Source organism: Polyergus mexicanus, unplaced genomic scaffold (assembly GCF_030449975.1).
Source record: "Polyergus mexicanus isolate NDT 795.1 unplaced genomic scaffold, iyPolMexi1.0 SCAF_10, whole genome shotgun sequence".
Taxonomy (NCBI): domain Eukaryota; kingdom Metazoa; phylum Arthropoda; class Insecta; order Hymenoptera; family Formicidae; genus Polyergus; species Polyergus mexicanus.
The window spans coordinates 6,421,309-6,448,789 of NW_027223330.1; the positions used below are offsets into that span (position 1 = coordinate 6,421,309).

Sequence of the window (27,481 nt, forward strand, 5' to 3'; positions counted from 1 at the left end):
ACGACCGCTGCCGCCCCGATCACCAGAGGCCGACCTACGGCAGAGAGCGGACCAGGAGAGCAACTACCGAACGAGCGAACGAACGACTAAGAGGGTACAGTGGTCACTGCTGTCCTGGAAGCTGGAGCCGATTGAGCTGCCGGCCGTCGACTACACACGGCCTCCGAGGAGTCTACTCGCTACCTGGGATGTCCGGGTACGGAGGTACACATCGCCCTCCTATCCAGGGACGGTACCAGTGTTACTGTCACCACCGGCGCTAACACCTCCCAGGAGCGGCACCATCAGAGGCAATCGCACGGAACGGGCCACGCAGACGGATCGTCGCAGCCTGGTGCATCGCGGCACTCAACATCTTAAGCCACGCACACAGATACGGGCCACGCAATCCTCGGACTCTGACTGGGAGGCCACAACTCGGACAGCGGCCACACAAACGGAGCCAACACCTCACAAGGCCTCCAAGCATCTCTGGCGAGCGGTTTCAACACCAGCGACGCCCCGGGCCTCATATCAACGAGGGCCCTTAAAGTGGACCGCGACCACACCTCAAATCTCGTGGCGAGAAAACCTCGCTACGCGTAGGAGTCGCTAAACGCGACACAATCGGCCCTTTTCAGGGCCACACAAAATTGAACACTTGTACATATAACCAGTAGAATATATTTATTGTCGATACATAGAACGTGCATTCTACCTTTCAATCGACATCCTACCACGAACACATCCAAGCTTACCACACATACATACATACATATATACATACATTACATTACATTACATTACATACATACATACATATATACATACATTACATTACATTACATTACATACATACACACATATATACATACATAACATTACATTACATTACATTACATACATACATACATATATACATACATTATATTACATTACAGTACATACATACATACATATATACATACATTACATTACATTATATTACATTACATTACATACATACATACATATATACATACATTATATTACATTACATTATATACATACATACATATATACATACATTACATTACATTACATTACATACATACACACATATATACATACATAACATTACATTACATTACATTACATACATACATACATATATACATACATTATATTACATTACAGTACATACATACATACATATATACATACATTACATTACATTATATTACATTACATTACATACATACATACATATATACATACATTATATTACATTACATTATATACATACATACATATATACATACATTACATTACATTACATTACATTACATTACATTATAAGGGTATCCGGTAATGTCCCTACGGTAGGGTGTCGGTCGAATCAGGTACGATATATCGCTTGTCGTCGTACAGACTCAGGGCGATTTTTGTCTCGCTGATTGTGTACACTTCGTGCAATTTTGATCTTATGCAGGATTGTTGTCGAGTCATTTCAATTTCATCGCGCAGACACCGAGTGTAATCGTCAAACGTTATCGTTCTCGCTACGACGTTACGCTTGACACCTTTAACCTTTTTTGTATCCTTTTTACTATTTACTCGCAACGCGTACATTTTTGTTCTAAGCCCGACAAATTCAGTTATGATCGCACCGTTATTCTCGTCCTTCATCAAACCCGGCCCTTTCTTGTTCTCGAGTGGTATACCGTACGCGTTGTTAGTCGGATAATCGCTCGTGTCGAATCTAGCGATATCGCGTTTCATATTCTCGTACACATCCTCGCACTCGATGTGATAAATCAAATTATCTGTATCGGTGTACATTATTTTACAATTTTTGCGATATAACGGTAACATGTACTCGTGGTGAAATTCGTATAAACACACTTTCGATATATCGAGTATACACATACCGACATAGATTGGTTTATTGAATTTCACCTCGAGATTGCGCAGTTCAACGTCGACCAAGTTTTCTGAAAAGACGCTCCTGCTATGAAAATTTGGTTTCGCGATCATCGCCTCCGCGCCATATCGCCCATCCTACTTTGTTAATAATTTTACATCGACGTGATTGCGCACGTTTTCCATAGTTTTTCCGAATACCGCGTTGTTCATTAACTTGTACAAATTTTTCTCGAAATCGTTTGTCGCGCGCGTTCTAAACCGGGTGTTGAGTTCGATGTAATCGCGGAGCCATGCGGATTGAGCGAATTGCAATACGCGATGTATCTTTGCGATGCGAAGGCCGCGACGCGTGCATTGCTGCAGGTTGCGATAGTGTATGACGTAACGCTTCTTATCGTATAAAATCGCGAGGAGCTTGTCCTGCCGCTTGCCGGGCGGCTTATCGCGCGTTGGACAGAACGGTAGATCAGCGTGCGCGTCGTGAAGATGTTGCGGATACTCCAGATCGACCTCGAGAATATAACCTGTGGTTGAATCCGAAGCGATCGCGCTAACGTCAAAGTCAGAGATGTCGTCGACCCATCGAAAATCGGCATAGGGCAACGGTTGACACATCGCCCAACCGTACAAGTTGTTTACATCGAAATACATCATGTACGACGATGGTTTCGATGGGTCGTAAGACGGCATGTACTTGTTATTGGCTCGCGCGTATCTGCTGGAACATTGGCTCAGGCCACCGCGTATTCCCCGTTCGATAAACATAACCATATCGATATCAGTAAGTAATTCGAACATAATATTCGTATGTTTTAGCATCGCATCCCACGTATATCCGGGAAGAGTATAATAATACGCGGGGTCTCGTACGTAACTCTCAATACATTTGTTGCGAAAATTTTCAAAAACGTCGGCCAATAACAAGACATCCGTTTTTAAATACAGATCGCTGTATTCGCCTAGCGTTCGAACGGAGAACCGCCTCCAAACGTTTTCGGCGTGCGCGTAGTCGCTCTCGGATACGGTGTCACCGGTCAAAGAACTATAAAATGATTCGCGCGGTGGTAAACACGTATCGTGCAACCTATCGACACATTCAATGTATTCGTATGGAAAGACACCTTTTCGCGTCAATAAATTGAACTCTTCGATCGATAAATTTTGAAATTTCGATTTTAAAATTTGAAGTTTATCATTATTTAGAAACGATGCCAATTTTTCGAGACTAGTACTGAGAAATTTGTACGAATCAATAAACCGTAACTTTATATCGCTTCGCCAATCTGATTTTTCGGCAGTATCTTTAACGTGTTTCGTGAATGAAATATACTTTTCTTTCGTTATCGGTAGTACGTTGATCGAACCTTCGAACGCGATAGCTATTTCCTCGATGATAAAATGTGAATCGCAACCAGATAAATTGTGAAATATTATGAAAATGCAAAAAGAGTCTTTATAATTTAAATTGCAGTTTGAATGCGCGGGACCTCGATACCGCCCGGTAAGATGGCAATGATCGCGTACGCGCGTGTCGTCTTGCGCGAACGGTTTTTCGCAAATGTGACAGTGTGTCGCGCTGTGAAACTTTTCCCGCTCATCTCGCGTTAAATTTATCATGGGGACATTCGTGGTTAAAATAATCTTTACGCGTTGCGCTAAATTTTTTAATTTTTCCACGAACCATGAAACGCAATCGGTACTACGGCGAGAATGATACGCGGATAACGATTCGTCGTACGAACAATGCACATAATAAGCTACGCTAAATACTTGATGATGTTGAAACGTGTACGTAGACGCCATCGGATCACCGTCGGTCTTCCTCAGCACGCACTCCAAGTCGGCGTATACGACGAAGGGAAGTCGCTCCTTTCTGTTGTAGTTGTTGAATGCGAGCCACTTGTCTTTATCGCTTGGTAACCGGATGGCGCACTCGTTCATTTCTCGGCAATCTACAATGTGCGACTGCAACTTGTCCTTCGATCCAAAATAGTGTAAACATCTGTAAAAAAAATAGAAATAATTAATTTTTCTTTCGTATATTTTATATATTGCATTTTTATTAAATATACGTACCGATCGCAGATATAACGTCTTCGTCTGCCACAACTCAATTGTGAGCTCACGAGGCGGGATAAATTCTTGATCCACGCGAAATGTCCGACGTCTTGCGAATCTTGCATGTACAGCAAGTTGACGTATCGGTCCTTCTTTTGTTAGCTCAGACGTATCGGGACAATGTTGTTTTCTTTCTCGCAGTATACATTTATCGAAATGTTGTTGTGAAGTTCAAATTTTTTAATTTGACTCAATGTCATCGGAAACTCAATGTCTTGGAGATTTAACACTGTCGTATAATGTGGATACGAAGATTCCCGTTCCGCGTTTCTTTCAGCTGGATGTAGAGCGGCGACCACCGCCCACGCGAAACACGCATTGTCTTTGGATTGCACGTTTATTACCGCTCTTTTCATTATTATTTCTCGCGGTAACTTAATGTGGCACCCCGCGCGCATTGGATTATATTTATTTATATTTACAGTTAAATCGAGAATTCGCGACAACGCCCACCCGCTATCGCGTTCTTGAAATTCTTCTAGCGAGGCAAGCGTGGGCTGTCGTCGTCGACGACGCGTCGCTCGTACCACTCGTGTAAATCGGACGTGCGAAAGAGTTTATAGTTTTTGGTATTTACACTTTTATTTGCGCTCTTATCACCCGACACGAATTCACCGTTGAACACAGTGTTCACTTTCACGTTATTATGTCTTTCCATAACTTTTTGTACGTGTTCGAGCACGATGTCTTTGGCGTCCTCGAGAAATTGTCGCGGTTCGATATAATCTGCGTTAATCACCGCACCGGTCAGTATACGGTTTTCGAACGCGGTATCGATCTCTCGCCAAACGAGTCTTTCCGCGTTATTGTCAACACTGTAATCATCACCGCTGTGTATAAACCCTTTCTCTAATCGAGTCCTCGCACCCTCGAGTCGCGCGATTCTAGCCACCAAAGATTGTCGAACTCCAATCGAGAGTCGCGGACGCTTGACACGACTGTGTTCTTCGAGCTGTTTGATAAATTCCTCGCATCGCTGCGCCCACGCGAAATATTCGCCCAAGGTAGCGACTCGACGCGACAGCTCCAACAGGTCGCGTTCGGTTTGCTCGACGTTTTCCATGTATTTTTTATTATTATTATTTTTTCACACTTTTTATGCCAATGTTTCTTTTTCTTATTACCGCGTGCAAATTGGACACATATTGCATGGAAAGATCTGATACATCGGAAATCTACAATTGGAGCAGGACCGGCCACTTATCGCGTCGTATATCTCAATCACAAAATTTACAAGTATCCGCTGTACCTCTTTCAATCGACCGCAAGCTTTCAAATCGCATACTGAGTTTGTGACACCCTTCGTTCTTCATTATATATATTTTTTAATCTATCACGTTATGGTATCGCGAAACGTATCCCGACAAGCGACACGATAAACGGCTCTTCCTGGAAAAAGATGAGAGCAACGCGATGGTTCTATCTTGTTTATATTATTTATAAATTCTCGAGCAGCCGGAAATCGGCGCTTGCCTTATATTTCAGACATCGACATCCGCCTTTGTAAGTACACTGATAAACATGTCCCGACGCGAATTCTAGCAGCCGGATATCGGCGCTCGCTTTATCATCTAATTTTAATGTTACGCGCAATAGTGCGCGAGCGACTTTTCCTGGAAAAAAAGATGAAGAGACCACCGCGATGGTTCTATCTTGTTTATATTATTTATAAATTCTCGAGCAGTCGGAAATCGGCGCTCGCCTTTGTAATACACCCCGCCGATTATGCTCCCGCGATAAGCTCCCCTCCCCCCGCCTGACGTCAATCCCCGCGCCACCAAAATCCCCCTCCGCCCGCGTGACGTCATGCCCCCTCGCCCGCGTGGTTTCCCCTCGCCCCGCATTCCCCTCGGAGGACCTGAGTTAGAACCCGCATAGTAATACTACTGCTGCCAGAAACCCGCATCCCTAAGCCGAACGGCAGCTAAAAATTGAAAAATTACAGAGCGATGAATCCACTAATACGGCCATGACGATCGCAAGAATCACGGGGACTACAGGACAGCCCTGCGGAACATGCCATAGGTGGCATTTGCCAAGCGCGATTTATTTGACCGGCGTGTCTCCTACAGGACTCTCGCTCGGCACTGTTCGGCGATACATTGGCGAGGACATAGGCTTCAAGGAGCACAGCAATCCATGCAGATAATCGAACAATTTCTTCCGACCGGTGGGACGAGCGTCGACGTTGTTAGAGCTGCCGATTTTTGTGGGTGATTAATCTGGATGAGTCGCTCGCTAATAAGTAATTGTGTCACGCGTTTTGTGAATTTGGTATTGGTGTAATTTGAGTAAATTGCGTAGTAAATTGCGGCCAACGGGCACAAACCACTCACCCGGATACTAAAATAAGCGCTCTCTCGGATAATAATTAACCACGGCCAACAATCATTCGTGTTAATATTGTAATTTTGTTTATCGCGTATAGCAATAGCTATCGGAATTACTTATCTCGCGTCGATCGCGAATGTTGCGTAGCGACATTGTACATCACAGTCGCGCCCAGTACTTTCCGTCTTTGTTTTTGTCCCCGAAACTTTAGTATAATAGTATAATTCATTCATAATTCTCTAGTATAATTCATAGTTTAAGTATAGCGAATTGAGAAGGAATAAATCTCGAATATTGTTTAGAATATCTAAACAACACACATATCGGGTATCTCTGAGCCCGTTGTTACTTTCCGCGAGTCTCGAAAATTGTATCCTGCGTATTCCGACGCAAAGGTCGTCGCTATTTTTATTGAGGCGCGTACCGACTCATCGCGAGACCCGTTAAAGGAAATATTTGAGTCATATGGCGTTACAATATCTATTGTATCAAAGCGGATTCACGAGTGATTACCGGTGCGTCCGAGAAGTTTCTTTAGTTGTCGTGGGCCAAACAAGTCATGTACGACGAAAATCTTCGCGACCAAAAAGTCGAGCTTGCATCGCGTTAAACGCCCGGTAATTTGATACTCTTGTGCACGTGTCGATCTCCGCGGGACCATCACGATTCTCTTATTCGCGCCAAGCATATCTCTTTACATCGAGGATCTCTATTTACTATTATTGTTCTATATTCTTGTTTAATATACTCTTGTCAGTTTCAATTTATATACTGAACGCGCTTACTTTTTGGCTCCCGTGTTCTCGATTCTCAAGCTCTCTCCCGTTCCCCCGAATCACCCTCTCTACCATTTAAGTGCACTGAGTAGCCGCGTATTTTGGCATCGCGTTATCTATCGGTTCCGTGATCTTTCTTCCGGTGTTGCTGTCGTTTTGCATGGTGCGGCCTGCTGTACCTGGCGCCCAACTCGGTTTGTGGTAAATCGGATGTTTTCGGGATCGCAAAATCGATACTCAAGATAAGTGCCAAAAGTGTGTCGAAAGCACTGAAGAATCGCTCGCCGAATAGTTAAATAATTATTAATTTAAAATATTACGGTCACAGTAATTATATCAAGATATTTATAACTATAATTATGCAAAATTATATTGAAATTATTTTTCGAAAAAAATTTGGAAAACCTTGATATTAGCGTCGATTTCAACGATTTCAATGACCTTGACATATGTTGTCAAGGACATGACTTTAAGAAACTTGTACAAAATTTTAGCCATCGCTCGTTGTTTATTACAAAATTATTAACAATTAAATGATATGATAAGAACACGTTTTAAATGCGATAATCTGAATTTCTCCATGCATGAGCGTTATATATTTAAGTATTTAGTTGTAAATTTAAGTTATTAATTATATATTTAAGTAATTGTATGGGGGATGGGCTTTAGGATTAAACCAAATTTTAATTTTAGATCAGAAATAGGTTTGGGTTAGGTTATATTTTTTAGAAGTGGAACTCATCCCGTGCGGAACCCACTGCGTCTACGTATATACTTTACAACGCGAAACGAGGTCCACCATCCACCTCACAATTCTTGTGTGAGTGGGAAAGTGTATACATGGACGCAGTGGGTCCCGCTCCTACGGGTAACTTACACTTCGGGAAGATATAATCTAACCCAAACTAAATATTAGTTTTAAATCAGAAATAGGTTTGGGTTAGGTTATATCTTCCAGAAGTGGAGTCCTCCCGTAGGGGGGCGGAATCCTGTGTCCACGCATATACTTTAAAACGCGAAGCGAGGTCCATCCTACAATTCTTGTGTAGATGGAGAAGTGTGCGAGCTTGTATTCATGCCGAAATATATGCAGTCTTATGTTGCAAGCATCGGTTGATCACTATCTTCAATTGTTAATAATTTTGTAATAAACAACGAGCGACGGCTAAAATTTTTTGCAGGTTACTCAGAGCCATGTCCTTGACAACATATAGGGTGATTCAAAACAACCTTCTGTCAGAGTAGCAATAAAAATTTAAAAAAATTTTAAAGTTTCTAATATAGCATGAAGGTAATGTTTAACTTATAATTAGAGTGACATTTTATGTTTTTTTATCTTTACTTCTATTCTGAAGTTACTTACAAAACTTTTTTCTCCTTCTTATTTTTTCTATAAATTTGCGCCTATTTTCCCATTACGTCAGGTTTTTTTCTTTTTTTAGGAAAATAACGCAACAAATCAATTCTGAAGACAGATTTAGAGTCAACGCATAAAATTACTGATTATAGATACAGGATGTGGCCAAAGTCCGGCAACGGCTAATTATTTCCAAATTTAATTGACCTTGAAAATCGACCTCAAGGTCGACTTCAAGGTCGTCATCAAGTGCATCACTTTGAACTCTACAACTTTGGTCTTAAGCACTTTTTTCAGAAAATGTATCGTTTCAGAAATAATTAGCCATAACTGTTTCCACCTCCAGGGGTTGAGGGGTGCTTTCTACCCCTAAAAATCGTGTTTAGCCGAAACAAAAAAACACGTATTTAATGTTTTTCGGTGTTTAATAAGTATGTTAAGTTTCATTCAAATCGGTGAGTATCAGTTGGGTAGTGTTACTTGTTAGATAAGGGCGTTCACTCGTTGGAGTTTGTCTGTCGCTCCGGCATCCTCTTAAGTTTTGTACGAAGTATATCTAAATATAATAAACTTATTTTGCTAATAACCCGACTAGTGATTTGCGAGCCTGAGTTTGCCCTTCTCCCGAACCCTGACACCGACGAACCGATCCGTGGCGTCGGGAAAAGCGTACCGTTACAATGTATAGGTATATCCAACTATGCCGCATTGATATACTGTCAAATATATAAACACAAAGACGCGCGTTAGTATATAGAGCGCTACTGTATCATGTATGGAATGTCTCACTTTGTTGTCATTCATATAGTGACAGCGACTAGGCAACAGGCAACACTTCGACGTGTTGTCATAGTATGTATCTCTCTTATACGCGATCGCGAAAATTATTAAAAGATATCTGAAACTCGATTTCTATGCCAATTAATAATTAATGATTCATAAGCAATTGCTATTTATCGAAGCAGATATTAATTTCGTGTGATTTATTGTTATACTATACATTTATATGTTATAATATACTAATATAAAGTAAGAATAATTATAAAAAGCAGTGAAATTCCATTAAAAAAAAACTCGCATAAATAAAAAAGATATGCCAAGTACACATCTAAAAAACGACTTATAAAAAATTTTCTCCTTAAAAAAAAAAGAAACTAAATATCGTTAACCAGCAAAGTATTTAGAAGCAATCCTGTTTGTGAGAATTTGGAATTTGAAACAGTATTTGTCATAAAATCAAACTTATATTTATAAAAATGTTATACACAAATTCTCTCCATAAAATTAAAACGCATTTTATTTTCATTAACAAAAACTTGATTTTCAAAATAAGTTCAACAGATATAAAAATATATAAAAATATTTTAATTAAAAAAACTTGGCGCTGCTAACTAAACAATATGCTAAAATTAGTGTATTCTTTAATACATTCACATTGCAGTGATTGTGATATAACTAAATTAAATATAATTCTAAATTAAATTTAGATTTAAATTAAATATTGGTAAGATTAAAGATGAGGGGAGGCACTTCCGATGACTTTGACCTTGACATGTGTTGTCAAGATCATGACCCTGAACAATATTTAAAAGGTTTTAGCCGTCGGTCATTATTCATTAAAAAGTTATTAACAAATGAAGTTGATAGTATAAATGTGTGTTTATGTATTCATAAAATGATTTACATGTTAATTAAAATTGTTTTGCATATATGTTGACTATATTTTTTTATTCTTCTAATATTAATTTTTTTACATGCATCTTTTTGAAGTTATTTAATGTAATATAGATATATAATTATTCGTTATATTTTAAAGATGGAAAGAAAATGAGACAAAACTTCACATCGCGACCCTACAATTGTTGTATGGATGGGAAAGTGTATGCATGGACACAGTGGGTTCCGCCCCCCTCCCTCCCGCCCATAGAAGGGGCGGAACTCACTGTGTCCATACATACACTTTCCCATCCACACAACAATTGTGGGGTCGCGATGTGAGGTTTTGTATCATTTTCTTTCCATCTTTAAAATATAACGAATAATTATATATGGAAGTGGAGCCCTCCCGTAGAGGAGGGGGGCGGAACCCACTGTCTCCACGCATATACTTTACAACGCGAATCGAGGTCTACTCTATAATTCGTTCATATATGTACTATTTCCACTTATATGTATATTAGTCGTGTATGCCTTTCAATACTCAAAATAACTGTTATATTTTTCAAACTTTTTTTGTTAATAACTTTTTAATAAACAGTGACCGACGGCTAAAATCTTTTGGATGTTGTTCAGGGTCATGACCACACATGTTAAGGTAAGTCATCGGAGGTGCCTCCCCTTATCTTTATTTTTACCTAACTTTATTGTTTTAATGTATGCTTTAAAACAGTGCTCGGATTTAGTTGCACATTTCGGCTCGATTCCGTGGCTCACGCCTATTGCCCCCCACTCACCGTTCGTGCGTTAACGACGAGACGCCAGATACGCATAACTAAGGAGCGCGACGCTTTGTCTCAGGAGCGTTCATATGTAAGAATGCCCAAATATAATAAATAAGACAATATCTTTTTAAATGCACCGCGAAAATTATCAAAATTCTAAAAGTTTTCTTCAATATTTTATATTTCATTGATATAAAATATTGAAGAAAAACTTTTAATTATAGAGAAGTATTGTTTTATTATTATATTTGGGCATTCTTATATACGGACGCTCCTGAGACAAAGCGTCGCGGTCCTTAGTTACGCATATCTGGCGACTCGTCGCTAACGTACGAGCGGTGAGTGGGGGGCAATAGGCGTGAGCCACGGAATCGGGCCGAAATTTGCAACTAAATCCGAGCACTGCTTTAAAAGTTAGCAGCGTCAAGTTTTTTCAAAATTTTTGTATATTTTTTTATTTCTGTTGAACTTATTTTGAAAATTATGTTTCTGTTAATAAAAATAAAATGCATTTTAAGAGAGAATTTATATATAATATTTTCATAAATACAAGTTTGATTTTATCATAAATACTATTTCAAATTACAAATCTTTACAAACTGAATTGCTTCTAAATACTTGGCTAGTTAACTATTAATTTCATATTTAGTTTTCATTTTTTACGAGAAAATTTTTTATATGTTGTTTTTTAGATAAGTACGTGGCATATTTTTTTTACCTATGTGAGGTTTTTTTTTAGTGGGATTATAAATTCTCATATTGAAAATTTTATTTTAGCTCCCGTTGTTCTCTTTTCTCGAGTCTCTCCCATTCCCCCGAATCATCCCCTCTACCATTTAGGGTATACTGAATAGCCGCATATTTGTCCGTCGCGTTTAATTGTCGGTTCCGCAACCTTTTTTTTGTGTTCGATATATCTTTGTGTGGTGCGGCCTTCCGTGCCTGACGTTCAACTCGATTTCTTTTATTGGAAAATTCGACTAGCGGGATCGCGGAATCGATAATCTAGACATGCGCCGAAAGTATGCCGTGGAAACCGCCCCCCATTTCCTATAAGTATCGATTATTCGAAAAATTATACGGTCATAATGTAAACGTTTTGATTAAATAAATATGTCATGCGAAAGAAATAAAAAGCAATCAAGAGCCAGCGCAGTAATTTGTATGCATATGTTTTATTACAATCAAATTACATTAATATTTTGACTACGTGATAGATAAAATCATATAAAGCTTACGTTATGGTCCCTTTTTTTGGACCATCCTCAGCACAATTACAAAGTATATGGAATATCAGGTATATAAATATGAAACCGGAATTTTTGTATAGAAAATACACGTTGATTGTATGAAAATGATAAAAAATATTTTATTCGAAGTATTGCCCATTGCTAGCTATACATTTTTCCCATCTCTCTGACAATTTGTGGATGCCACGCCAAAAAAACTGATGCTCCTTTGAGGCAAACCAGTCATCGAGCCATTTTCGTACATTTTCATAAGAAGTGAAGTGCTGCTCAGCAAGTGCGTGTCCCATCGATGCAAATAAGTAGTAATCGGATGGAGCCAAGTCTGGTGAGTAAGCCGCATGCGAAAGTATTTCCCAACTAAACGCCTCAATCGTTTCCTTGACCGGTTTTGCTGTGTGTAATAGTGCATTATCATGAAGCAAAATCACTTTGTGTTGCCTTTTTTGATATTCTGGTCATTTTTCACGCAAAGCTTGATTCAAATCGATCATTTGTTGTCGGTAGCGTTCAGTATTAACGGTTTCGCCAGATTTTAGCAGCTCATAATAGATCACACCCTTCTTCGTTTCTCATGTCAAAATCGCCACTTTTTAATTTTTTAAACCACTCAAAGCACTGTGATTTACCAAGAGCATGCTCACCGTAAGCTTCGACAAACATTCGATGAGATTCTGCAGCAGTTTTCTTCAAATGGTAACAGAAAATCAATGCTGTCCGCAAATCGTAGTTTCCAGGCACAAAATTCGACATGTTCAACGCTGTTAAAAACTATGCTGCTGTATGAAACTTATATTGTTGTGAGTTGAAAATCTTTATCAGATGTCAAAACAAGAAAATAGCGCCAATGACGCGGTTTGACGGTAACTACATTGACAGCTAGGGCCATCTATGGGCAAATTCTGGTTTCATATTTATATACCCTTATATTGTATCAAAAATGTGACAGTAATAATACGCAGAATAAGACTCACCCATATTGTCAGATGGTAAATGTTATATAATGTAATTTCGAGACAAAAAGAGACTGTCCAATACAATATACTACACTAAAAAATAACTAGCAATATAATTATACCGAACTTGAGTGAAGCACTCATGTTGTACAAAAGGCAAATATTACGGATGTTTAAGGCAGAATGTCAAATCTTTTTGTATCGCACGATACGTACAGTAAATATGAATACAAAAGGGTGTAACAATACCGTTACGATCAACCTTGCGGGCTGACCATCCGCTCGCATTCTGAAGCTCGGCGCCTATGACGCCCCTAAACTTCCACACCCGTGTCGCGGCCCCACCGTGGGGCCACCTCACCACGCGCAGACTCGCGTGAGTGTGAGTGGAAGGCCGGCCGTCTATCTACTCCGCGACCAGTAAAACCGTACAACCGCTTTGGTCTCCGCGTGCTGATAGACTCTAGTACCGCCTTGTATATACCGCGATCAGTTAGTCCGTAAGATCGCTTTACCGTTAAACCGTTTTGTATCCATACCGCGACCCACTAAACCGTAAGACCGCATTGTATATATCATATCTATACCGGCCACCAGGCCCAGCATTGCAATTGTAGAGTTAATTAAACATATTAGGATCTCCGCCAGTAATGCGCCAACTCCGCCTTTACATACAGCCTTTCTATTACCACAGCGCGCTAATCTTTCAAAGAATAAGCCGCAAACAATACTGATGCCCAGTTCTTCTAAGGATAAAGCGATCAGTCAGTTGGAATCACATTAAAGGCCACGTGACACTCTGTAGTATTTAAGATCTGTCTTAGAATAACGATAATTGCTTGCATGCAAACACCGCGATCACAAAACACGTCCGCATAAGCCGCGCTCACTTCCCGAGCCTTACGCGCACCAGCCAACGCGTAGAACCGCTTGTGCGAACTACTGTACGCACCGCTTTCGCATGTTGCATTGTAAATAATCTAACTTTCAGTGTTAAATCTTTAGTAACTACTAAATAAGCAATTGTTCGTTTATACCGAGGAAGAGTGAGTTGGAATTTCCCCCTTCTCTCGAATCTTGGCACCGGCGAGCCTGATCCGCGGCGTCGGGGAAGGTGAAATGTTACAGAGGTGTTTACAAATATATTCCATATATTTTGTAATTGCGCTGAGGATGGTAAAAAAGAGAGACCGAAACGTACGCTTTTTGTGAATTTGTCTATCACGTAATCAAAATATCAATATAATTTGATTGTAATAAAACATATGCGCAGAAATTACCGCGCTGGCTCTTGATTGCCTTTTATTTCCTTCGTATGATATATTCATAAAAACTTTTATCAGTTAATTAAATAAATATGAATAATTATATAGAGATATAAATAAGATAAATATTGACAAATGGGGACCCAGCTCCAATGAACTTGACCTTGATATATGTTGTCAAGGTCATCGCCCTGAGTAACTCTCAAAGGTTTTAGCCGTCGCTTGTTGTTCATTAAAAAGTTATCAATAAAAAAAGTTTACTAATTAAAACATAATTTTTCTGACACTATGTACATTTAATAGAGCGTATCTTAGTAGAATCATTTATTCATGTATTTATGTATTAATAAATCGAACGCATAGGCTTCGTCTCTTCTCCTGCATCCCCTCCCTAAAAAAAACTAATCTAACCCCCAGTCCATGTCCAAGAGATCCACGCATACAAGGCAAACTTTACAAGGCGAGGTCCACCCTACAATTGTTGTATAGATGGGAAAGTGTATGCGTAGATGCAGTGGGCTCCGCCCCCCCTCTTCCGCCCTGCAAGAGAGCTCCACTTCCGGAAGATATAACTTAATCCAAACCTATTTCTGATTCAAAACTAAAATTTGGTTTGGGTTAGGTTATTTATCCAGGGGGGTTAAGGAGGGTTTATTATATATCTTAAATTGAGATTATTTAAAAAAAAAAAATCTTGGTATAGCACCAAGTAAATTTTGTGCCCTGTGCACATATTCAGTTTTATAGAAAACTTATTTTTCTATGAAACTAACGCACTACTATCCGCGTTCTGGCTCTTATTAGTCCGCGATTATTTGAAATTTGTAATGTCACATGAGAGCCTAATTTCTTAAAATTTGTGGGTTAGATTATATTTTCCGGAAGTGGTGCCCCCCCGGAAGGGGTCGGCGGAACCCACTGTGCCCACGCATATACTTTACAAAGCGAACCGAAGTCCACCCTACAATTGTGTGAATGGGAAAGTGTATACATGGACGCAGTGGGTTCTGCCCCTCCCCCTCTCGTGCATACACACATTGATCTGAAAAAGTCGCAGAAATATTGCTTTGTGTTTACACTTGAATATCTTCCCACAATGTTTATATTATTTCATGTTCATTTTGTTATAGCCCGAAAAGGCTATACACGAATTAATAGATATATATTATTTTAGATATATATTATTTTATACAATAAGGAATTGCTCAACGTGTAACGCGAATACAGATCACGTTACGAGCGTTGACCGAGCGAAGCGCTGACAACGCGAGCCACGCGCGAAGCCCGAGCGACCGTGCATCATTTCATTGCGAAAACGCGGAAATCAGGGCAAGCGGAAGAAGGACATTGCAAAAATGCAACGTAGAAGTCCTACTTAAAAGCGAAGTAAAAAGGAATAAAGAAATTGCGAAAATGCAAGCAAAGAAGTCCTACTTAGAATTCCTTAGCTTGCATCCGGATCTTGCCAAAATCAAGCGACACGTCACATAGTCTTGTCGCTAAACGATCCCCTCCCAGAAATCAAAGGGAGATAATAAAAAGACCCATCGCTAACGAGCGGCGGGCAGTCTTGATCATTAATTAATATTACGCGGGTAGTCATAGTAACTATCAAACGGGCAGTCTTCATCATTAATTATTATTACGCGGGTGGTCACAATAACTACCAAACGGGCAGTCTTGATTACTAATTACCATAACGCTCGCAACCTTTATTCTTAAACGCAGGTAAAATCGCGAGCAGTCGCAAGTGTCAAAGCGAGTGTCAATAATTATCGTAATATCGAATAGCCACGCAGTCGGCAGAAGAATATACGTAGAAACGAGAAGCGAGATCGAAACTCGACTCTAGACACGCGCACGTTGAGATATCCGCTATCGCGATACGCGACGCGAGTTAATGTGCGGGAACATTGTAAATAAGCCAAGTCACAAATAAAGCTGATTATCTATTTATTTAACGTGGAAAGTGTCTGAATTATTTAACTAAAGTACGTGTAGTTCTCGAGCGGAGCCCGAATTCCTAAATTCCTTCCGGCAAACGATCCCAACTACCGTGCCTCTCCCGGAGGCACAACAATTTCTTATTATTTGTGCTTGTGAATTCTTATGATGATACAGTCTTGTTCAATTCTTCGAAGTATAAGATTCGTATTTCTTGTGTAGTGTATTTCGTTAATAATACAATGCATTTACACGAATTTCCGCATTTAACATATAATTATGATGTTCTAATACAGTATCTCATTGATAAACAAGTTATTCGTGGTAATATTCAATGTGCAAAATGCGGAAATATTATAACTTATGCAAATGTATTTGAAAACTTTATGCATTGTAGTAATAAATATTATAAGATTATATCTGGACGAAAAAGATAACGGATAACATGCAACTTTAAAATAAGCATATTGAATAACATTTGGTTTGATAATGTTCATCTAGATATGATAAAAATTTGTTGGTTTACTGGATATTTTTTAATAATTAAACCACCACGACAGTCTCTTATATGTAATGAATTGGAAATATGTGATAAAATTATTGTTGATTGGACAAATTTTTGTAGAGAAGTATGTGAATTAGAAATTTAAATGAAATATTCATATATATTTATATTTGTTACTTATATACGCATTTTTACATTTTTTCTCATTTAATATTTAGTTATTATCGGATTGGTTAATAAAAGAACAACAGCAACTTGGCGGACCAGAGATTATTGTAGAAATAGATGAAGCCAAAATTGAGAAAAGAAAACAAAGGCCGCATGCTAAAAGGACAGTGGATATTTGGCGGCAAAGAATGTGTTACAAACAAAGTTTTCATTATACTTGTAGAAAACCGAAGTTCCGAAACTTTATTACTATTAATTCATAAATATATTGCTCCTGGATCAATTATTTGTAGTGACTGTTGACGTGCTTATAATGATCTCAAAAATGAAAATTATACACATCAAACAGTAAATCATTCTCAAAATTTCGTGGATCTTAATAACCTAGTTCATACACAAAACATAGAAAGATTATGGAGAGAAGTGCGTGTTAATCTTCCACGTTTCGGTATTCAAGAATATCATTATCAACATTATATTGCTGAATTTTTATTTAAAAGACTATATTTTTGGTAAACGTATTGATGTTTTTTTTTTAAACTATATCCAATAAATAATTAATTTAACATAGTAATATTTTATTTTTGTACACCCTATATACAAACTTGCATGTTTATTTAAGTGTATGTGTGTAGTATACAAAGAATTATTTCTGTAAACTAAGTCCAATATCAAGTTTTTCATTGTCAGACTACGTACAAACCTTGATTTATACAAATCTTTGTTTGTTAATAACTTTTCAGGAAACAACCAGCGATGGCTAAAACCTTTTGAAAGTTACTCAGATTGATGATCCTGACAACATATGTCAAGATCAAGGTCCCCTTTTGTCAATATTTACTATAAATAATTTATTGTATATATGTATATAAATATTTTAAAAATATATAATAATTATACATTTGTATCAATTTTAATATTATTATACATATATTTATATATTATTATATAATATAATTATACATTTGTTCAATTTTAAGTTCCATACCCCTATTATGCCACATATACAATATTTTATTGCATTTTATTTGCTTCTGCAAATAGAACGGAATGCAATGTTAGATATATATGCAGACAAAATAATGCAAAGTTTCGAAATTTTAATATTTTTTGTGTCTTACATTAAATAGATCTACTCTAATTATAAAAAATAATTTATCTAAATATTTGCAATCTGAATATTATGCATTATATTTTTCTAAATTTATTTAGCGACAATTTTTTGATTTTACTTGTTTTTGATGCTAATATTTTAAGTTTTTTCCTGTGTTATTAAAGAGATAAAGTATAATTTATAAATATAATTTTTGAGATTATTGACTTCAACAAATGCAAAAAATTTCTGCCGGATGATTTTCCGATACCGTTCTCCTTTATGAATGATAATGTATGGATACCGTCCGAGGAGCAAGTACTATCATATCTGACATATACGAATGAGGATGTCGCAAAGATTATTATAATTTTTGAGAAAATAATATTTTTGATGGCGATTAATTTTTGTAAAAGACTATTTTGGCTGGAGAAAGATATACTTAGCGCTTTTTTTTACATCATAATGTCTCTTTTACACGGATATATGTATATACAAATTACGTTACAGGCGGTTTACCATAAACGGCGAATACTGCTAGCGCCATATTGTTAAAAATGGAAAACGTAAATTTCTTGAGAGACCGAGAGAACGACCGGTATTTCTTAAGGGTAAATTTCATGTTTCGAATTTTGCATTGTAATCTCTCTGTTCGTAGAACAATTAAAACAAAAGTAAGCACACTTTTCTGATATAATTCAAACTCAATTTATCGATTAGGCCAAGTTAGAATTCGATTGCTTTAGCTGTTATTGAGGTCTTGTATTCTCAATTGACCTGTGTATAAATACACAGAGTGCTTCGCTGCTGCTGCGTATGACTTGGGGCGAGATACTACCGTGTCTTTTAATAAATCTGTGTCATGTAAGTAAAAAATGTATGTTGCTGTTAATTCATATAATCAATTGAGTAAAAATGTGATCCTATCGTATTAAAAGGTTTTTTTTTAATTTGAATTGTTTAATTTTATCTATATTAAAGTCTCTCCTTCAATTTAGGAAATAATAAAGAATGGACACTTATTATAGTTTTTTTAATTTGAATTGTTTAATTTTATCTATATTAAAGTCTCTCCTTCAATTTAGGAAATAATAAAGAATGGACACTTATTATAGTGAGACTTCCTTATAAAGTTTAACATAATATTTTCTTGTTCAAAAATTGAAACAACTAAAAAAAACTAATAAATATTTTTTTCTAAAATTTTTAATTTTTTTCAATTTAAGTTTTAATGTGCGTAATTTCAAATTATTTTTTTTATAAATATATGTTTATATATTTTATGATATAAAATTTTTATTATAAAATTCGAATATGTATTTGTTTTGTATAAAAAAAAACATTTAAATATGCTTAAAATCTCTTTAAAGAGTAGACTATTTCCTTTCAATAAAAATTTGAATTTAGAATTTAATTATAAATTTCAAATTATATAATATTAAAAATATATGATTATATATCATGAAGATGTATATTAAAGACAAAAAGATGCGATGAATTATTATCTTCTTCATCATTTTCGCTAAAAAAAAATATTTTCCAAATTCTAATTTAAATGTTATCATTAAAGAAATATTCGATATATGTTTGATAGTTTCAATATATTGTATGTTGTAACCAGATTACATAATTCATTGTTTTATAAAATGTCTAGGCATTATATAAAGTGCGGCCACATTCTTAAATTATGGTCGAAAATGAAATATTTTACAATCTGACTAATAATTTTAATCTTCTTATAAAACGTTAACAACCAACTCACCACATTGTCAAATGCAACGATTTGTACATCGTTTTAGATTCTGGTTGGTTCATTTCATTTATCATTTTATGATTTATTTATTTTCATATTTTATCATTTTATTATATCATATTTGTTTTCATTATTTTATTCTTTATATTTATATATTTCATGTAATCTGACTACAACATATATACACATAATTATTGCTATAATACCATTATCGGTACTGTGTCTGGCCTTATCATTCTTATGACGATCAGTTTTTGGAAGGGCGTTAATATTGTTTCCCAAGGCTGCGGTAAAAATGAGTCAATTGGATCTAATATATCGTAATATTCCTTCCAGGACAGCAGATTTTCTTGGAAACTTTGTGTAAAATCGGTGAAGGTCGGTAGAATGCTAGAGATTTTTGATATTTCATTCCAGGATTTCTCAGGAAGCCAATCAATGGCGGGATTCTTCGCCACCGGTTCACTCAGCGCAAAGCCGCCAGAAATAAAGAATGATATCTCCTTCTCAATGATCTCACCCGATGCCAAGAGAATCGTCGTGTATAAAATAAACGAATATAAAATCTATCAAATAATAAATGTGTGTAGTTTTGTAACATACTTTTCTTTGTAATATAATTGTAAGGTAAATATGCATATTAGGTTATACCTCACCGATGACTTTGACTTTGACATATGTTGTCAAAGAGATGACCTTGAGTAACTTTTCCTTATAACTTAACCGGCGGTCTCTTATAGTTTCTAGGATATTTAAAGTTATGATTTCATAATTTTAATGATTTTTCTATTATAAAATAAAGAAAAATAAAGGTTGTTTACATTGTATTTACGTAAATCAGACGTGAAAAAAGTGTTTCTTTAAATTTCTAGAGACGAAGCTCTTTGGGTTTTTTTACTTTCCACGCAAAGCGAGGTTCAACCCAAAGCTATGTATCTAGTTTTTTTATAGTAGAGCCCACTGCGTTCACGCATATACTTTCCCATCCACACAACAATTGTGGGGTGGACTTCGCTTTGCTTTGTAAAGTATATGCGTGCACACAGTGGGTCCCCCCCCCCCTCTACGGGGGGCTTCACTTCCGGAAGATATAACCTAACTCAAACCAAATTTTAATTTAAATCGGAAATAGGTTTGGGTTAGGTTACATCTTTCGGAAGTGGAGCCCCCCGTAGAAGGGGAGGGGGGCGGAACCCACTGTGTCCACGCATATACTTTCTCATCCATGCAACAATTGTGGGGCGGATTGTCTCTCTGTCTCTATATTATTACCCAAATGTTAACTTTAAATATCGCTGAAACTATAAGAAACCGCGGGTTAAGTTATAAGGAAAAGTTACTCAAGGTCATGTCCTTTACAATATATGTCATCGGTGAGGTGTAACCTAATATGCATATTTACCTAATTATAAAATAATTTTTCTTTAATTCTAAGATAATTTGTATAAATTTACCGTAAGTATATAAAGTGTCTTAGACCACCCGTACACCCCTTTTCTTTCAAAAACTAAGCATTTTAAAGAAAAATGTTTTCAACAAAAATTGTATGGCTTTGAGGGGAACATAAGATGGTGTCGTTGGCTTGACCTTGGATGGCATCGTTAAGGTCAAGTCAAGGACACTTTTAATTTCTTAAATGGAACCTCCTATTTTTTATTGCATATTCTTATAGCTTATCTCGAGAGATTTTCAAAACGCTATAATAAAGTATTTTTTTATTAAGTACTTTTTGAGTTATTTTATATTTTAATCTGACATATTTTCATATAAAAAATTAAATATTTTGTAAAATATTTAGTTTTCGATAATCTTACCGTAAGACTTTTATGTACAGAATAAGGCAAATATGAGGCAAAATATGAGGCAAATCAATTAGTGCAAAAAAGACAAATAATTGTTTTAAAAAATACATTGTAAATAATTTTCTTAAAAACAATTATTTTTTATACTAATTGATTTGTCTCATTATTCTGTATATAAAAGTATTACGGTAAGATTATCGAAAACTAAATATTTTACAAAATATTTAATTTTCTATATCAAAATATGTCAGATTAAAATATAAAATAACTCAAAAAGTACTTAATGAAAAAATACTTTATTATAGTATTTTGGGAAGCTCTCGAGGTAAGCTATAAGAATATGCAATAAAAAATAGGAGGTTCCATTTAAGAAATCAAAGATGTCCTTGACTTGATCTTAACGATGCCATCCAAGGTCAAACCAATGACACCATCTTATGTTCTCCTCAAAACCATACAACTTTTGTTCAATACGTTTTTCTCTAAAATCCTTACTTTTTGAAAGAAAAGGGGTGTACGGGTGGTCTAAGACACCCTGTATATATTTTTAAATTAGTTAAAATCAAAGCATAGAAATTAATATTCTTTATGACTAATGACATAATTTGAATATTTTGAATTTAAATATTACTAAATTTAAATATTACTATATTATAAATTTTAATATTACTATATTTATTTTTTATATTATTGCTTGCTTTAAATATATATAGAATGTTAAGAAAGATCGTTTATAAATGCTTAATCCAGTTACCAACTGGCGAGAGAATAAGACTATCATATCTCTAAAGTTACACTGTAGCTATCCGCAGCACGGTTTTCTTCGTGGCAGTTGGCATTACACTTATTGAGCGACTTCCAACATCACTCTTCAGTCGTATACTATATCACTCTTAAATATGGTATAAGATATAAAATCTGAATAGCTGAGTGATAAGAACTGTCGCCCGAAAAGCGAAAAACTCGGATTTGATTCCCAATTCAATCATTCACACCTCGCACATTTTTTCTAGCCCACAAATATTATTTTCTAGCAATCATTTGTTAGGTTGAAAAAAATGTATAAATACTTTATACAGATACGTCAATGCCTCTGCCACGGATATATGATTGCTACAAGTTCGTCTGGGATTTCGTATCAGTTTCCACTACATACAACCCTACTGTTTATTACTTGGAATGAAATAAGGGATGAGAGAAAAAGTTAAAAGAAATATTTTTTCTCAAGTCACTAAAATTTGTAGATTCATCGTTTCCGCGCTTGCGTCGGCAATATTGGCAGTCGTTAATATTGAAAGTCGTTAATTCTTGCTCACGTCATATCCTATTATCTGTTTGGCCACTGTAATTGCCTGATCTTACTCCTATGAATTCCTTTTTGTGAGAAGAAATGACACGTCTAATCTACGAAACCCCAGAAGATATAATAAAGGAACTGGTTACATACATTGCTGCAGCTGTTACAATTGTGCACGAAACTCCTAATGTTTTTGAGCGTACTAGACAATCAATAACACATAGATGTCAACTCTGCAATGAGGTGAATGGCAGGCAGTTTCAACAACTTTTGTGAATTTATCTTCATTTACTTTTGATTCTTGACTCCTTTCGAACAAAAACGACGCAATCCTTAATGATTTAATAAAAAATGTTCAATTTTACTTCCTCTGTTATCTCTGAGCGTTTGTAAACGATCTTTTTTAACACCCTGTATACATATATATTGTTACGTCCCTGCATATTTGTACGCGGTCGCGATAAAGGCAATCGATCTGAAACAAGATCATAGAGGAGGATCATCTCCGAGATTGTTGTCATAGAATGTTGATAAACAACGGCACCCATATTAGATTTTGAGCAGCTGTCTTGCAGTACGGCCGTGTTTGAGACAGCTCCGTCTTGTACGTTCAGTTATTGTTATATTAGTTGTTGTGTTGTTCTAATAAAGTTATCTTTATTTCTTAAACGAGTATTCTTCTATTTCCTCGGATGCGGAGGTGACGCAAAAAGCAGTTGTAAGCGCGATTCGATTAATCTCGAGCGCAACAATATGTATATATATACATATACAGTATATCTGATTTAAGTGGGTACGCGTAAATATTTCGTAGAAAATTACGAAATAGTTGTTCAAATACAAGTTGTTTGGTTTGAAAGCACAATATAGCGCAAAGAGGGCACAATATGGCGCAAAGCTAATTGTACAGGAGTATTACAGTAAGACTATCAAAAACTAAATATTTTACGAGACATTTTATTTTTTATATCAAAATATGTCAGAATAAGATATAAAATAACTCCAAAAGTATTTAATAAAAACATACTTTATTATAGAGTTTTGAAAAGGTCTCGACAAAGGATATAAAAATATGCAATAAAAAATTAAGGTTCCGATAGAAAAAATTCAATATGACCTTGATATGACCTTAACAATACCATCCAGGGTCTAACTAATATTCCTATCTCCTTTCCCCCATAGAACCAAACAACTTTTGTCTAAAATATTTCCTTCTAAAACTTACAGGTTTTGAAATATTTGCCTGTTAAGATTAAAAAGACTCACTCTGTATATACCTACAGGGTGGCTCCTAATATTCCAGCCAGACTTTGAGATCTTATAGAAAATTTAATTCCGAACAAAAAATTTTCTATAAACATAGTGTTGGGATTTGAATTTATTGCGCGTTTCTAAAAGTACCGGTAGTTGTACTGCGCATGTATGGTTATTTCCGCCATCCTTTTTCTCATGTAAAGCAGGCAGTCTGTAAGAACTCTCGATACAAGCTATACGTGTTACTAGAGTTGTCCGACATTAGTTTATATTATGATTTCAATAAAACCATCAAGTACCACTATTTCCATTATCTACGGTCAGATTTCTTTTCAACCTTAATATATGGGTCGAAAATGCTTTCTTAAGAAGTTATCACTCAAAAACCTCTGAAATCGTGATTATTTAACACTTTTTTCCAAATATCATGGAAAATGTGCATCTTTTAACAAAAAATACCGAAACAAAAGTTGTAGAAAATTAAATTATCTTTCAAATAAGATTGTTGTAAGTTCCATAGATTTTTATATAACCAGTTTCAAACGTACAAAAAGTGCTTTTATTACTTATTGTTAGATCGATTAAAGTTGAATTAGGAGGAAATCCGTAAAGCGATTAAATCGGTCATTACTCGATGCCGAAAGAAAAATTGGAGCTAGGGGGGGGGGGACATTTAATGAACAGTTAGTTTTTTCACGTCTTTATTCATTTTCTACTAATACATGCTATTTTAGTTTAAAAAAATTTATTTTATTTTCATAAAAAAAAGATTTTTATTTTTTATTTTTATTGTTTTTTCAAGAAATTTATTAGGTTTTATTTTCTTTTTATTTGATTTTTGTTTCACCTTTTGCTCTTCCTTTGCATCAGAGGTTTGTGAGTGATAACTTCTTAAGAAAGCATTTTTCGACCCATGTTTATAGGAAATTTTTTTTTCAGAATTAAATTTTCTATAAGAGATCTCAAAGCCTGGCTGGAACATTCGGGGCCACCTTGCATATACAAATATATAGGGTGTCCGACAAGTAAGTGAACAACAAAAAATGGAGGTAGATTGGGTCAAACTGAGTCGAAAAGTCCTACAGGGTGTGCCATTTTAAAAGTTCCACCCTCATAACTTTTCAGGATCAACATTTAAAGGAAAACGACTCCGATAAAAGTTGTAGAGAACAAAGGGGGCTATCTAATAATGACCTTAGATTTGACATTAAAGGTAATTTTCAAGATCATTTGAAGGTCAATTTCCGTTTTTAAATGGATCCCTTATTTTTCATTACAGATTCTTGTAGCTTATTTCGAGAACTTTCCAAAACACAGTATTTTTTCATTAAGTACTTCTTGAGTTATTTTATATTTTAATCTGACATATTTTGATATAAAAAATAAAATATTTCGTAAAATATTCAGTTTTCGATAATCTTACCGTAATACTTTTATGTATAGAATAATGAGACGAATCAATTAGTGCCAAAAAAAACAAATAATTGTTTAAAAAAATACATTGTAAATAATTTTCTTAAAAACAATTAATTTTTATACTAATTGATTTGTCTCATTATTCTATACATAGAAGTATTACGGTAAGATTATCGAAAACTAAATATTTGGGTGGTCTAGGACATTCTATATATATACAGGGTGTCCAAAAATTTGCGCAACACTTTAAGGGAAGATAGAGGGTGTTATTCTGAACAGGAAAGTTCTGTATCATTATGCGATTTTCTCAATATTTAAGAAAATTTTAATTGTAAAAGATCAACCAACGAAGTACCGCGAGAAGCTCGCGGTGCGAAGACACCTTCAACTATCAGTTGATACTAGACCCGCGGCGAAGCAGTGGGAAGAGCGCTTTGCTTCGCTATGACAACCGAAAGAATTACACTCTTATTGCGCGTCTGCGGAGTCTTCGCGCTGTGAGCTTCTCGCGGCACTTCGTTGACTGATCTTTTACAATTAATATTATCTTAATTATTGAGAAAATCGCAAAATGGTACAGGACTTTAAAATGTATTTTTTTTAAACTTGTACGGTACATGTCGCGTTTCTCGCATCGCTAGGCAATGTAACAATGTGATCGCGCAGTCTCCGCGGTCCGTCGCTAAATAATAATCGTGCCATAGTTAACGACGATGATCATCGATTTCAATACATTTTTGTATACGGCCAATAAATGATTCTCTTGTCCTCTTTATCGTTTCCTGACTGATATTAGAATATGCAGTTCTAATACGCATCCTCGTATCTTCGGGCGTTGTTGGAACATATTCATAAACAATGTCCTTAATCCCCATTAAAAAATTCAATAGAGTCAAATCAGGTGAACGTGGAGAGTGGCCTTCACTTGGACACAGTACAATTGGACACGGTGCAAATGGACACGTTACAAATGGACACGAGATTTTGCACACGGTTCAATTGGACACAGTGCATTTGGACACAATAATTTTGGATACAGTAGCTTTTGGACACATAAGAAAATACGCATCGTTTACTTGGACACCGCTCAATTGGACACTGTTCATTTGGACACCGTTCGTTTGGACACAGAAAGATGCGCACCGTTCATTTGGACACCGTTCGTTTGGACACCGTTATTTGCCCACCGTTCGTTTGGACACCGTTCATTTGCCCACCGTTCGTTTGGACACCGTTCATTTGCCCACTGTTCGTTTGGACACCGTTTATTTGCCCACCGTTCGTTTGGACACCGTTCATTTGCCCACCGTTCGTTTGGACACCGTTCATTTGTACACAGAAACATGCGCACTGTTTGTTTGAATATGTAACAGATGGAGAGAAATAAAAATCATTTTGGGAAAATATAATCAGTATTCTTATAACACTTTATACTGGTAAATCTATGTAAAATATGAAATCGTGAAAAGGAGATACATTTGAAGGTTATAATATCTGTCAAAATAAAATATATTCATACTTATATATCTCTGATACTGATGTCATTAATTTTACATTGCTTTTAGCACTTTGTTTAGCCTTTCGCATATTTGGATGTCATGCATGGATACAGTGGGTTCCGCCCCCCTGCGGGACGGCTCCACTTCCGGAAGATATAACCTAACCCAAACCTATTTCTTATTTAAAACAAAAATTTGGTGTGGATTACGTCGTATAATTTAAATCAAATTTTGGTGTCCAAACGAACGGTGTCCAAACGAACGGTGGGCAAATGAACGGTGTCCAAACGAACGGTGGGCAAATGAACGGTGTCCAAACGAACAGTGGGCAAATGAACGGTGTCCAAACGAACGGTGGACAAATGAACAGTGTCC

At 36.3% G+C, this 27,481-nt stretch overlaps 1 protein-coding gene and 1 pseudogene across 1 annotated transcript in view; both read right to left on the reverse strand.

Annotated features, from left to right (window-relative positions):
• Dhc62b (Dynein heavy chain at 62B) overlaps positions 1-27,481 on the reverse strand; it is a 962,114-nt gene that overhangs the window by 147,296 nt on the left and 787,337 nt on the right. Inside the window, exon 30 of the mRNA XM_070302893.1 lies at positions 20,045-20,404. Within this exon, the coding sequence (XP_070158994.1) occupies positions 20,045-20,404 (360 nt within the window). The remainder of the gene's footprint in view (positions 1-20,044; positions 20,405-27,481) is intronic.
• LOC138936879 (uncharacterized) lies at positions 2,020-5,065 on the reverse strand (annotated as a pseudogene).